The following is a 12860-nucleotide window of genomic DNA, read 5'->3' as shown; positions in this document are numbered from 1 at the left end:
TATTTCTTATGTTTAACTTCCTTGCTTGTTTTTAAACTGTCAGAAGCAATGAGAAGAAAGCTGGATGGCTTAGGAAATATCTTTTTCACTACCTGGAACTTAAGTTTAACTTAACAAAGAGAGTCAAATTGAACAGTGCTGGAGCTATAATTTTGTGGAAAGAGAGTATCTATTCCACCATTGATGAAGTATCTGGGCACTTTTTGCCTAGGTACACAGATTTGTCCAGATTTCACGGCATGTAGGAAAATGATCTAGTCCAAAGTTACTATTACTGATTGTGAACAGAAGAACAGAACTGACAATACATATTACATATGTTATGCATTGAGTAGTTTGTGATCATAATTTCTGCTCTGTGACATTTCCAGGTGTCCCATGGCCTGTACAGTTATCAGCAGTTTATGCAGTTTATGACCTAGCTCCTAGTAATCCTGAGGGAGCCCTAGAGGCCCTACATACATGGAAAGCATCAGTAACTGAACTAATCCCTTCTGCGGCAAGCAACTGCCTAATGGAACTGGAGATTCTTTGTCAAAGATTAAATTCTGAAGTAACGAATCCATGAGGTGCATCCAGCAAGCTCTTGAGATGAAAAATTTGTCAACCAGAGATGATCACTGTTGGGAAACTGATGTTCAAAAAATGTGTTTTCAGTTGGAGGTAATAACCTGTACCTTACAATACCTGATAATTAAACCAGTGTACAGTAGATATTAACAGTTCTGAATATGGCATTAGTATTAAACCCACTCCCTCTGCCACCCCCCACCCCCCAGAAAAAGCGTTTTCTTAATGCAAAGATTGGAATTAAGTTTTGACACATCCTGGAATTGTGATGCTGTGGTTTACCTGAAAATGGAGATATATTTACAGTATAATTTGTCAAGGATATCTATAAATTTTGTGTTAAACCTCACTTTTCTTCAGATTTTTTAAAAATTCTGTGCCTAAAACAGAAAAGATCAGACCACATTTATGATAATTAAACATTTCTATGAAAAGTTCAGCTTGTTGCAATAAATTTTCAGATTGCAGGAGTTCAAAACTTGTTTTGATTGAGATGCACAAACACGAGATTGTGTTTTTAAAATGTTTTAAATTGGCTAATCATTGAAAGTCAGGTGCTCCTTGACAAGTGCTGGAAGTCAGGATTTCAAAGTGAACCTTAAACCATAATCCTGAAAAACTGTGAATGCTTGTACATAAAAGGATTTTTTTCAGATGCTTAACCTACTGTAGAAGTCTACCATTCCTTATTTTTATTTTGGGTAGCCAGCATTTGCAACCTTTTTAAATCTTAGCCATTCCCCCAGTGTTTTATTTCGCAGCATAAACAATGCTGATTATGACCATAATATGCATTATTGAAAACAAATCATTATTGGCCAGGTCAGGGATGTGAGGGGTGTGCTGTACAAAATCATATTATTCACTCTGCATCTTTGAAAGAGTACAGTTCTAACCGCCTGGGTCTGGTGAGTTGCAGCACAACAATATGCTGCTCTTTCAGTCTCACTAATCTTTTTTGTTGATTATATGTCATATCTTCCCCTATCATGATCTTGAACACCCATAGAATTATTGAATCTTAAAACAGAGTGGCCATTTAACCACTGAGCTGATTCTTTGAACGAGGCTATCCAATTAACCCCACATCCCTGGCCTTTCTCCATAACTATTAACACTAATGCCTAAAAAAAAATCAAGTGATAGCTACAAAATTAGGTAAAAATGTGCTGAGGACTATGGCCTTCACCCAAAATTACAAGTCTAGAAAATAACTTGGGTAAGTGAACAGAGAGAGAGAGATCATTTGTTGAATAGAAACCAATGGATATGCTTTCCTTCTACTGGGAAATAACTTCAAACCTCATGGCAACCAATTTCCAATCTGGACATTTTTTTCACCTCTTTTACCCTAGTCAAAGATTTGGATAGCTATAGGGTGCCATATCCGGCCATACCAAGGGAAAAAACTATCAGCCAGGAATTTTGCTCTGGATGATATCCATTGATTTCCCACTGAAAAGTGTGTGTCAACAGAATGGCATTTGGCCCAAAGGGATTTGAGGGCTACTGATGATCTTTGGCACTGTACTCCTCTGAGTAACTGCCCACAGGAGAGAAAGCAAGAAGAGATGATTGAGGGTGAGAACATTTCTGGAGTTAAGGCATTATTGTTTCCTTACCATTGGTGAAGTGTAATTTACCACATGTTCCCAAAGCAATTGACCATTTGGTATACATTTTGTTTTACTATGTGGACCCATTAGACAAGCCACACAGCGTTATTTGCTTTTTCAATCCTGAAAAATGTTTCATACCTTCAGACTTCCTGAGAATTTCAGGATGTATACAGTAATCACTGGCCAGGGTGCATCAGGAGATTTTTTTTTTATCCTGGTCTCACCACTTGTCACAAATTAGAAAGTTCAAACTCAGAAAAGATGACTTCATCCCCAACTTTCCTGACTTCTTTAATTGTGCCATGGGTAAATGCATTTCATAGTACAGCATGGACTCCTACAGACCAAGACTGTTTCAAGTTTAATGGTTTGTCTGCGCTTAATTTATTAATTTCAATGACGATCTGTTGGCTTCAGTGTCCTTCATCTGTTGCTGATCAATGCTCAGTGAATTTTAGCTAAAATGTTTTCACATACGGCCAATGCTCAGTGTATAGACTCAGAAGGAAGAACAGCCCTTGCATGATGCAACAGAACTGTATCTCTATCAATCATTGTCTTTGAAGAAAGGGAGAAAACTGTCAACAGAAAAAATATGGGGGTGTGGTGTTGCAGAACAGAAACAAGTATTTTTGTCCCTTAGTATCATCCTTTGCCACCATCTATCTGTGTTTCCAGCTGTGTGGTCAATCAATGAAAATGTTAACATCCTTAGTGTCAGCTCTGTAAATCGAACAAGTTCCCTGATGTGAAATTTGGACAGGATGGCCGACTGGGAATTGTGAGATGTGCACATTAGTCCACAGTGTAGTATTTTTGAGGATATTGTGAGCAGGCCTAATGGGAGAGTGTGTGTTATGTTCTTGCTTATGTCACAAGTTAAATTATTTCCTAGTATGCCACCATTCCAAGTGGTATTTCTGGTTATGCTGCACTTACAAATACTGGGCACTTGAATGGTACAATAATAATAAAAATCTGGAACTTAATGATTTTTTAAATTATTTTGCCAGAGCTCATCTGACCACAGATTTACTTCCAAATGAAAATGACCTTATTTCACCTCAGACCATACATTGTTTAGTGTTGTATGTTTGTGCTTGTGTACCCTGATGATTCAGCTATATTTGTTTTTAAATTGTTGAATAAGCAAGTCCGAATTTTTACAGAAAGTAACAATGTAGATATTGTGTTGAGTCCCTTAAGTCCCCAGATTGGCAGAGGTTAGTTTAAAATGATACTTTCTTATAGCTATGTACATATGGTTATTCATAGTGAAAAACGTGATTTTTTTTCTTCTGTGAATGCTTGTAATTAGATGAAACTTTGTTTCTAAATATTTTGTTCCATTTGGGAATGTTTATTATATATAAAAGTCACAGGTGCAATGTAGGTTTTGGGTTGTGTAAAAAAGATTACTTGGTTATAATGTATAACACTGTTTTGAGTTTTTTTTAATAACTTTTTATACAAATTCTTCTGGAATTTTCATGTGCAACGCATTTTATATTAAAGTAAAATATTGAATCATGTTTCTTGTTTTTGTGAGCAATGTTCTGAGATAGGTCAGAAGTGAAATGTAAGGTAAAGTGTAATAGAAAAATATGTCAATGACAAATACTTCCTTTCTTTTTCAGCTTTTCCCACGTTACATGCTTCACCACAATATTGGTTGATTATCAACCATTATTTTTTATTTGGATTTGGCAGGTGATTTTTTTTTACGGCTGGATATCAATGACATGTACTATTTTAAAATAATACACATTCGTAGGTTTCATGCCTTGATATCCGTTTGCCGTTCTTTGCTAAGATACCCAGGCAAAATACTGAGCTGAACCAGTGCTCTCTTCTCATCAATAACTTACCACATGAAATGTGCGACATTTGTTTAAAACATTCCAAGGTACTTAATGGGAGTGTTATTTGTGGATCAAATCAATCCATACAAATAAATATACAATGGAAATCCAAGTGCAGCTTTTGCACACCCTCATGTGTCCATCTTAGGTAACATTGACCAACTGGGGCCTGTTGGCTGTTGCCTACTTAGTTACCTAAAAATGATGTCTGGTGCATTTTTACATGAACAACCCCTTCTCCTAAATATGGCCATTCACAAGATGATGCTGTGTAATGAAGCAAATGTTTTATTAAACATAATGTTGGCTTCTGAATGCTTCAACTTGTTCAGCTTCGTCAGACCTAATCAACATCTTAATATTCCCCGTGAGTTCATTCAGCATTACTGTTTAATACTTAATACTGAGTAATCAGAATAAATGCATTTAAACTTTTTTTTCCTCAGGCAGTCTTTAAAATGATTGCAATGTTTTGACACACTGGACAGGTTTTGACTTGAAACCAATAACTTTATTACAGAGAGCTTTTCAGAAGCTACATGCTTGAACCAGGTCTTCGACAAGAGAGCCACCCCTGCCCCCACAATGCTTAGAGCTTATTGGTCGGAGCCTCCAAAGACAATCACGTGACCCCTGATAGGCAGTAGGAAAGGCTATATCTTCAATTACTGCATTTCCTCCCCCTTTAGTTTTTTTTTACAGTTTCTGTTTACATTGAATATTTGAATATCCCACAACATAAACACACACAACTCAGGCAATTGAAGATTAAGTCTCTGAGGTGGTTTCCTTATTTGGTTAGAGTGGCATAGCTCTACCACATGAGGTTCTTCCACTAGATCAACATGATCAGGAACTGCAGCATCAGATACATCATTAGAAACTGGCAGTTCAGAGTTTGGCAACTCTACAGAGACATCAGGCATGTATATTTTATATTGACCTGTCACCTCAGGGATTAATGGTTCAACACTAATCGCGGGTGGAATAGCTGGTTTTTGGAAAGTGTCTCTATTCCTAAGATGATCCACATGTTTTTGAACAACCTGGTCTTCCACTTCCATTTGGAGGAACAAGGAACCAGTTTCTGAAACAATTGTACCAGGAACTCAACAGAATCTATTTCCAAAATTCCACATGAAAGCTGTATCTCCTACAGTGAATCTTCGAGCTTTGCTATGAATATCATGATTAAATTTTTGATTACACTGATTCTTCTCTATCTTCCCCTTGGAAACACCAGACTTAACCCTGTATGCAGGGAGCGTGTCACCAATAATTCAGACAGTGTTGAACCGCAGTTGAATAAGGCATCGAGTTTCTAGGGTACATTCTGATAACCTCATTCCAGATTTGAAAGTTTGCACAGGGCTTTCAGCCAAACCATTTGCTGAGGGGTGATATGGTGCTGTTTTAATATGTCTGATTCCATTTAAACTCATGAAATTCTGTACTGGTAAATACTGTACCATTATCTGAAATGATGACTTCTGGTAAGTCACGTATTCTAAAACATTGACGCAGCTTTTAAATAGTCGCACTCGATGTTGGCGATCCGACTTCATACACATCTATCCATTTAGACTGCGCATCTACAATCAATAAAAACATGGTACCTAAGAATGGTCCTACACAAATATGTAGTCTAACCCAGGGTCAACCAGGCCATTCCCACAAATGCAGTGGAGCTAAAACAGGCAACTTCTGTTGTTGCTGACAATGGAGACAGTGCTTGACCATGCTTTCAATGTCACTATCAATGCCTGGGCACCAGACGTAGCTTCGCCAAGCATTTTCATCTTTAAAATGCCTGGATGTGCACTGTGCAGCTCTGTCAAGAGTGGTTCTCTTCCTTGCGAAGGGGCAATGACTCTTAATCCTCACAATGTGATTCCATCTTAACAATTTTAACTCTTTTTCAGGCATGGAATGGTCACACCTCTTCAGAAATTGGTGAATTTGACCACCGTTGCAATACAAGGTCTTGGACTTCTGACAATGTTGGATCTCTCTTCATCCAATTCCTAATTTGCTTTGTGCACAGGTGAAGAATCCAAGAAATTCAGCACAAGCACAATTTCATGTGGCATTGGAGCATGTACAATGCTACCTGGTAAAGGAAGACGACTGAGTGCATCCACATTTGCAATATGCAAGTCAGGACGGTACATAAAAGTACATTCACATGCAGATAATATCAAAGCCCAATGTTGAATTCTTGCTGATGCTATTGGCGGAATGGCTTTGTCCTCACTGAATAAACCCATTAATGGTTTACGGTCCGACACAATGGTGTAATGTCACGCAGATACTGGTGGGATTTCTTCACTGCAAATATTACTGATAAACCTTCCACTTCTAGCTGGGAATAACCCTTTTTGGCTGCAGATGGGGTTGGAGACATAGCCAATTGGCCTTTCTGATCTGATTTCTGTCATCTTCTATTTGCCTCAGGGTTTTGTCTCATCCTTCATTTTGATTTCACAGTTGGCCAAATTTCTCTCTGGTGAAACCTTAACTTGGTTCAGCTTGGTAGTTGAGCTACCCATGGCTTCATTATTAACTCTCATCTTGCAAAGTTCCACAACTTTTTCTTCTAATGCCTCTTTTGTTTCATTCAGTTGATTCTTCAGCTCTTCTGTCTCCTTCTTGCATCTCTTGGCTTCCTCCTGGAACATTGAACATTGTTGAGTCTTCTCTGCCAACTGTTTCTTCAGCTTGTTCAGAGTGGCACTAAATTAATTTTGTTTTGTCATGATTTTCCAGAGGAACCAACTCTGATCTGAGAGATCTTGCAGTATTTGATGGTCCTTCAATTCTCATAACTCATTACGAAATACACTGTCACATTCCCTTAGCAGTTCAGGAACTCCTCCTGTGCTCAAGTGAGATATTTCAAACCAGTTGAGCTTAATTTTTTGTAACCAGTCTTGGCCCAGAAGACTAGGTCCTTCACCTGTCACTCTGAACATAGGAAGCTGGGCTGTCCATTGCCTGTAGGACACAGATATTGTGATGATGTCCTTTACCTGTATGGATTCTCCAGTGTATGTCTTCAATTGAGCCGTTGTTTGCTCCAGATTCAGTGGCTGGGTACCCTCATTTAGGTATTTGAATATGTGCTCTTCACCACTGTGGCTGAGGCTCCCATATCTACCTCCATTATTAGTGGTTTCCCATTCACTTGGATTGTGACAGTAATAGGTTCAGTTTTTACTGCACTGACATTGTACAGGGAATAGATGTTAGTATTGGCAGCTTCAGGCTTGGTTATGCTATTCAGTTCAATCATTTTGGTCTTCTGCCTTATGGGCTGTTTAAGTTTCGCTCTGCATTGCTTTATTACATTACCGTCCTTATGGCAGTAATGGTATTCTGCCTCCTTGAATCTGCAGGTGACTGGTACATGGTCACCCCCACATCTAAAATAGATTAACCTCTGAGTCGCTGCTGAAATGTTTCTACTAGGCCTTTTTGTTTTTCTAGCAGCTTCACTGCTGTGTCTCTGGTTGTTGTGCATGCCTGGCAGTAGAACAGCGCCATGTTGTACATTTTGTAAAGATTGAGTCTCTCGCAGCACTTTCCATGGCTAGTGCTATTTCTATGGTGCACTTCAAATCAATTTTGACTTTTGCGAGTAAATGGCATTGAATGGCATTGTTATGAACTCTACAAACCAATCAGTCCTGAAACATATCATTGAGTGTGTCTCCAAAGTCGCAGTTCTCAGTCAACTGCTTCAACTTCCCTATATAAGCTGCGATGGAGTAAACTTAAACCTCTGTGTTTTTACAGATGGCTTTGGCTAGAAATGTGTTTTGATGAGGTATTCTAATTCATAAAGGGACTTAGAATTGGGTGCGTTCGGGACTGTAAGGCTGCGGATGAGTTTCTATATCTTGCTAACATACACACTCAAAAGGACTGCTTTCTGCTTCTCCTCCACGGTAATTTTGTTCACCACAAAATAAAAACCAAGGTGCTGTACATTTTTTCTTATTCATTCACAGGATGTGGGCTTTACTGGCTGGGCCAATATCTATTGCCCATCCCTAAATGCCCTTGAGAAGATGGTGGTGAGCTGCCTCCTTGAACCGCTGCAGTCCATATGGTGTAAGTACACCTATTAGGAAGGGAGTTCCAGGATTTTGACCCAGTGACGGTGGAGGAACGGCGATATATTTCCAAGTCAGGATTGTTAGTGACTTGGAGGGGAACTTCCAGGTGGTGGTATTCCCATCTATCTGCTGCCCTTGTCCTTCTAGACGGTAGTGGTCGTGGATTTGGAAGGTGCTGTTGAAGGAGCCTTGGTGAATTCCTGCAGTGCACCTTGTAGATGGTACACACTGCTGCTACTGTGCATCAGTGGTGGAGCGAGTGAATGTTTGTGGATGTGGTGCCAATAAAGTGGGCTGCTTTGTCTTGGATGGCATCAAGCTTCTTGAGTGCCTACGTTCTGGCTCCAGTCTTCCATAGTCGTGTCATAAGGATCGATTCTGCCAAAGAGTGGCATGACTGGTGAGTATACTTTTCTTTTTTTCTTAAGATTCGAGGTACTTACATTCACGAGGTGAGGCGTAGCGTCCGAGCTATTTTACCCTCACCACCAAATGTAATGACTTGATGTACTGGACGGGTTTCTACTTGAAACAGATAACTTTATTACAGAGAGCTTTTCAGAAGCTACAAGCTTGAACCAGGTCCTCGACAAGAAAGCCACGCACCGCCCCCCCCCCCCACCCCAGCCGATTACCTACGCTTAGGGATCATTGGTCGGAGCCTCCAAAGACAAGCATGGGACTGACCCCTTGTATTCAGTAGGAAAGGCTATACCTTCAATTACTACAGTGATTTAAGCATTTTTTTCTTAATTTTAATTGAATTTTGCTGACTATTTTAAATAATACAAACATTCTCACCTTTCTCTGCTGCTGCAACCGAAGCTGGTCATGGGGTAGGGGCTCGAGATCTGAGCTTAACAGTGGGACAGTAGAATTTCTGCAATTGGAGCACAGTTGGGTGTTTAGGTAGGTAGTGGGGAGGTGGTGGGAAAAGGGATTGTGGGGGGCTCAAGATCACTTTGGGTTATGGAAAGAATTGGCATCAGCAGTGGAGTGCAAACGTACAGCATGCCACATGGTACTACAAATGATGGCATATTGGCTTTGTTACTGGACTGGTAATCTAGAGGTCTGGATCAATGATTCAGAGACGTTAGCAGGTGGGGCATTCAAATTCAGTTAATTAAATAGATCTGAAATAAAAACTTAGGGCAGAATTTTGCCCTTGACGGGTGGGCGGGCCTGACCGACTCACTGAAACAGGCTGTGCCAAAGGGGAACTGGTAGTCTGTATAAAGAGTGGTCAGGCAGCCTGCTTGAGGCAGTGCACCATGGCCACTCAAAGAGAGAGAGAGGCAGCTGTCACAGGAGCAGGAGCAGGAGAAGGGGGGCAGGCTACAGGAGAGGCCAGCAGGGGGCCAGTGTGCCCCTTGCTTCTCTGATGCATGCCTTGCTGTTCTCCTCCAAGATCCAGCCGTTGGGATGTATTCTATCCGGATGATGGGAGGAGGAGGGCCCCCCATGTCACCAGGCAGGCATGGGAGGAGGTTGGTGACACTGTCAGTGCCCATGATGATGTGCGGCACACTGGCACCCAGTGCCACAAGAGATTCAATGATTTGCTGCGCTCTGGAAGGGTGAGTGCCATGTTGGCTTTGGCCATTTGACCCAGCAGGTAGCCTTAGCCTTTGAGCCCCATTGCCCCCTCCACACGTCTTGCTGTCGTTACTGCATTGGGCATTTGGCGCACGCTGGGTGGGCAAACAGATAGTGACCATGCTTACATCAGCTTTAGTGGTTGAGGAGAAGATGGGTTCTCTCCGCAGCTTATGTTGATGTTTGTCGCATTTGAGTAGTCTGGGGGCAACCTGCAGGGGAGGCCGCTAGACACATACTCAGAACTCCAACATATGTCATATTGATGGTGATGAGATGGTGGAAGGGGAGCCTCAAGGTGTCATGGCCAAGAGCCATCTGCTGGCCTCGGCGCCATACCTAGTTGCGCCTCCTTGCCATGGGTGCTAAGACCCGTGTGCTATTCAAAGTGATGGACTCCAAATGTGTCCAAGGTGGCCATTGGGGGAGGGGTTTGGGACTAGTGTACTACCTTCCGGGGACTGATCACCAGTAGTGTGGACAGGAGCCGCTGGAGGCCTCAGATGGGCCACTGTGGTTGGGGTGCGGTGTGCGCGTGCAGAGTACATGAGCAATCAACACCAATAAATCCTCTGTTCTGCAGGCAAAAACTGAGCACAATCAGAGGGAGTGCCAGATGACTGGAGGTGGGCACGCCCTGTTCCAGCGCCTCACCACCTTTGAGGAGCAGGCCATGGAGCTGGGGAGGAGGCAGGCGGCCAGGGCAGCAGGTGGCAGCGAGGCTGGAGTCCAGCAGCCAGGTATTTGAGGTCCACAGTTCCATCCACTCTGCCCCCCATCCAAACCACTGATGGTTGCTGCAATCGTTAATGCTGCAACACTCCTCATTCACAGACTGAAACACCCTGATGTGTGGGTCATACAGAAGGGATCCTCGTCCCCTTGAGGATGCGCATCTCCACCACCTCCCAAAGTCGTCTTATCCCATTTGTGACTACTATCCCCATGGCCTAACATGCCATGGCATCGCTGCTGCACAGATAAAGATTTATTGCATCTGAGGGGGTTTGGGACCTCCAGCTCCCTTTCAGCCACATTGCTCTGTCAAAAAGTCCTCAGCACCTCAGCTGTGAACCTCATGACACTCAACTTAGATAAATGCCACGTTACTCATCCCTGCGCCAAGGGGAAATCTTGCCTTCTGTCCACCCAGCCTATGCCCCTCTTAATGGTATGAAGGTCAATAATGTGACCTGTCAATCTCTTGTGATCCACGGCAAAATGTCGCAACTGTTTGCAATGTTTCCTCATCACCGCAACTATCCAGGCCACAATGCATCCAGGTCAGGTACCTCTACAGCGTCCCCACTCCAATGGCACATAACATTCCATGTGGCATTCCTGAGGCCATCTGACCAGCCTGTCTGTATGCACGTCTAATGTTTGGGCCTCCTCTTGACTCTTTTCCACCCCACCAATGTTCGTCTCCTTAGGATCTTGAAGGGTGAGCGACTTATGAGGCTGGGGGGAAAAGGGATGAAAGGTTTAACTGACTGTACGCTAACTGATACACTATCCTTGTTGTTAATTTCAGCATCACCACTGCATGGCCGCGCCCAAAGACATCACAGCCCCCTTCTCCACACCTGAGGCCCAAGACGTGCAACTTGCGGCGCATCATTTCAGCCAGCCAGGCACCAGCATAGACACAAACACTTCGGTGGGGAATTTACTATCGGCTAGTGTCCCAGGTCACAGTGGAGAGAGCACATCACGATCGCTGGAGGAGATGGTAGGGGCAGAGAGTGCCGATGGCACCAGCAGCCGGAGGGCTGCAGGGGACCAGGCATATGCTGAGTCCGGCAGTGATGATGTACCTCTAGAGTTGTCACCAATGCAGCAGCTGCAGGACAAGTGGCAGGAATCACGTTTGCATCTGGCAGGGTTGTATGTGGGTATGCTTCAGTTGGTCTCTGCGATGGAGGAGCCCAGGCAGAGTGCAAGTGAAGGCATGAGCCTCAGGACAGAACTTCAGGCTTCCTCCACTGAGAGATTGGCGACTCTCATGGAGAGGAGCTTTGATCGAATGGAGACACTTCTGATTGGGTTATGCTCTGACCTGCAAGCCCTCACAGTGGTAATGGCCACGGGTGGTCATTCCCAATGTGAGAGATGTTGTGGGCACCAAGCGTTGGTGCTCGGTGCCCATGCATCTGAGGTGAGCAAGGAGGTCCAATGGGACCTCACGTCAGCGCAGCAGCTGCCTGTTGTCGCTGTGAGCTCCTCTCAAGGCGCTCTGGATGAGGGCAGCAGCTCCTCCGCCCCCTCTGCCAGTCAACATTGCATCCGTTGAGGCTGCAACAACTGGGGAGGTGCCAGTTCTGGAACTGGACACTCCCAGGCGGGGCCATCACAGGTTCCACGGGCCAGAGGATGCCCGCCAAGGTCATCGACCCCAACAGGACAGCAGAGTTAGCAGGCTGTCTCACAAGCCACTCCGAGCGATGGGGTGGCACCTAGACATAGCACCTACAAACAAAAGCATAAGGCCTGTTAGGCACTCACTGGGTATGTCACTGGTGATTTTGTGTTGGCCTTAGATTAGGGAAAAATTTTGCCATAGAGACGTTTCTGTTTTATGTTGGACAGAATAAAATCCACTTTTCTGACCATGGCTGAGGGTGTTTCCTTTGTGCTGCATTTGCCTTCTTCACAGACATATCATGAGTGTTTGAGCGGACATTGATGTTTCTGTACTGAGCCCTTAGTTACAGCTGATAAGGTGGAAGATGTAGCACCTAAGTGCCACGTGTGGAAGTGCCAGGCAATGCTGGCCCTGCTGATCAATGTGTGTGGAGCTAGCTGAATGTTAATTAGATTAACTTGTCCCAGGTGTCCCTGCCTCTTTGGTGTAGTAGCGGGTCGGCGTGCTGCCCCTCATCATAGTCCTGTGCTTCCTCATCCTCTGAGGCACTGCTGGATTCATCATGTACAGCCTCAATAATTGGTTCAAGGTCTTTATTGTCAACTGCATCCCCTCTTTCCAGCACAAGATTGTGCAGAGCGCTGCATGCTACCACTATCACAGAGACGCGAACTGGGGGGTACAGGAGGGCGCCCCCTGAGCGTCCCAGGCAACGGAAGCACATCCT

General features: G+C 43.6%; 1 protein-coding gene across 1 annotated transcript in view; it reads left to right on the top strand.

Moving 5' to 3' along the window:
• The window catches only part of ice1 (KIAA0947-like (H. sapiens)), a 152251-nt gene extending 148530 nt beyond the window's left edge, over positions 1 to 3721 (top strand). The window contains exon 19 of the mRNA XM_041183929.1: positions 372 to 3721. Within this exon, the coding sequence (XP_041039863.1) occupies positions 372 to 568 (197 nt within the window). The 3' untranslated portion in view covers positions 569 to 3721. The remainder of the gene's footprint in view (positions 1 to 371) is intronic.
• The last annotated feature ends 9139 nt before the right edge of the window (positions 3722 to 12860 follow it).

The sequence above is a fragment of the Carcharodon carcharias genome, chromosome 3 (genome assembly GCF_017639515.1).
Source record: "Carcharodon carcharias isolate sCarCar2 chromosome 3, sCarCar2.pri, whole genome shotgun sequence".
In the NCBI taxonomy this organism is placed as follows: domain Eukaryota; kingdom Metazoa; phylum Chordata; class Chondrichthyes; order Lamniformes; family Lamnidae; genus Carcharodon; species Carcharodon carcharias.
Note: the sequence above shows the minus strand (reverse complement) of the source record. Positions and strands in the feature narration are given on the sequence as shown.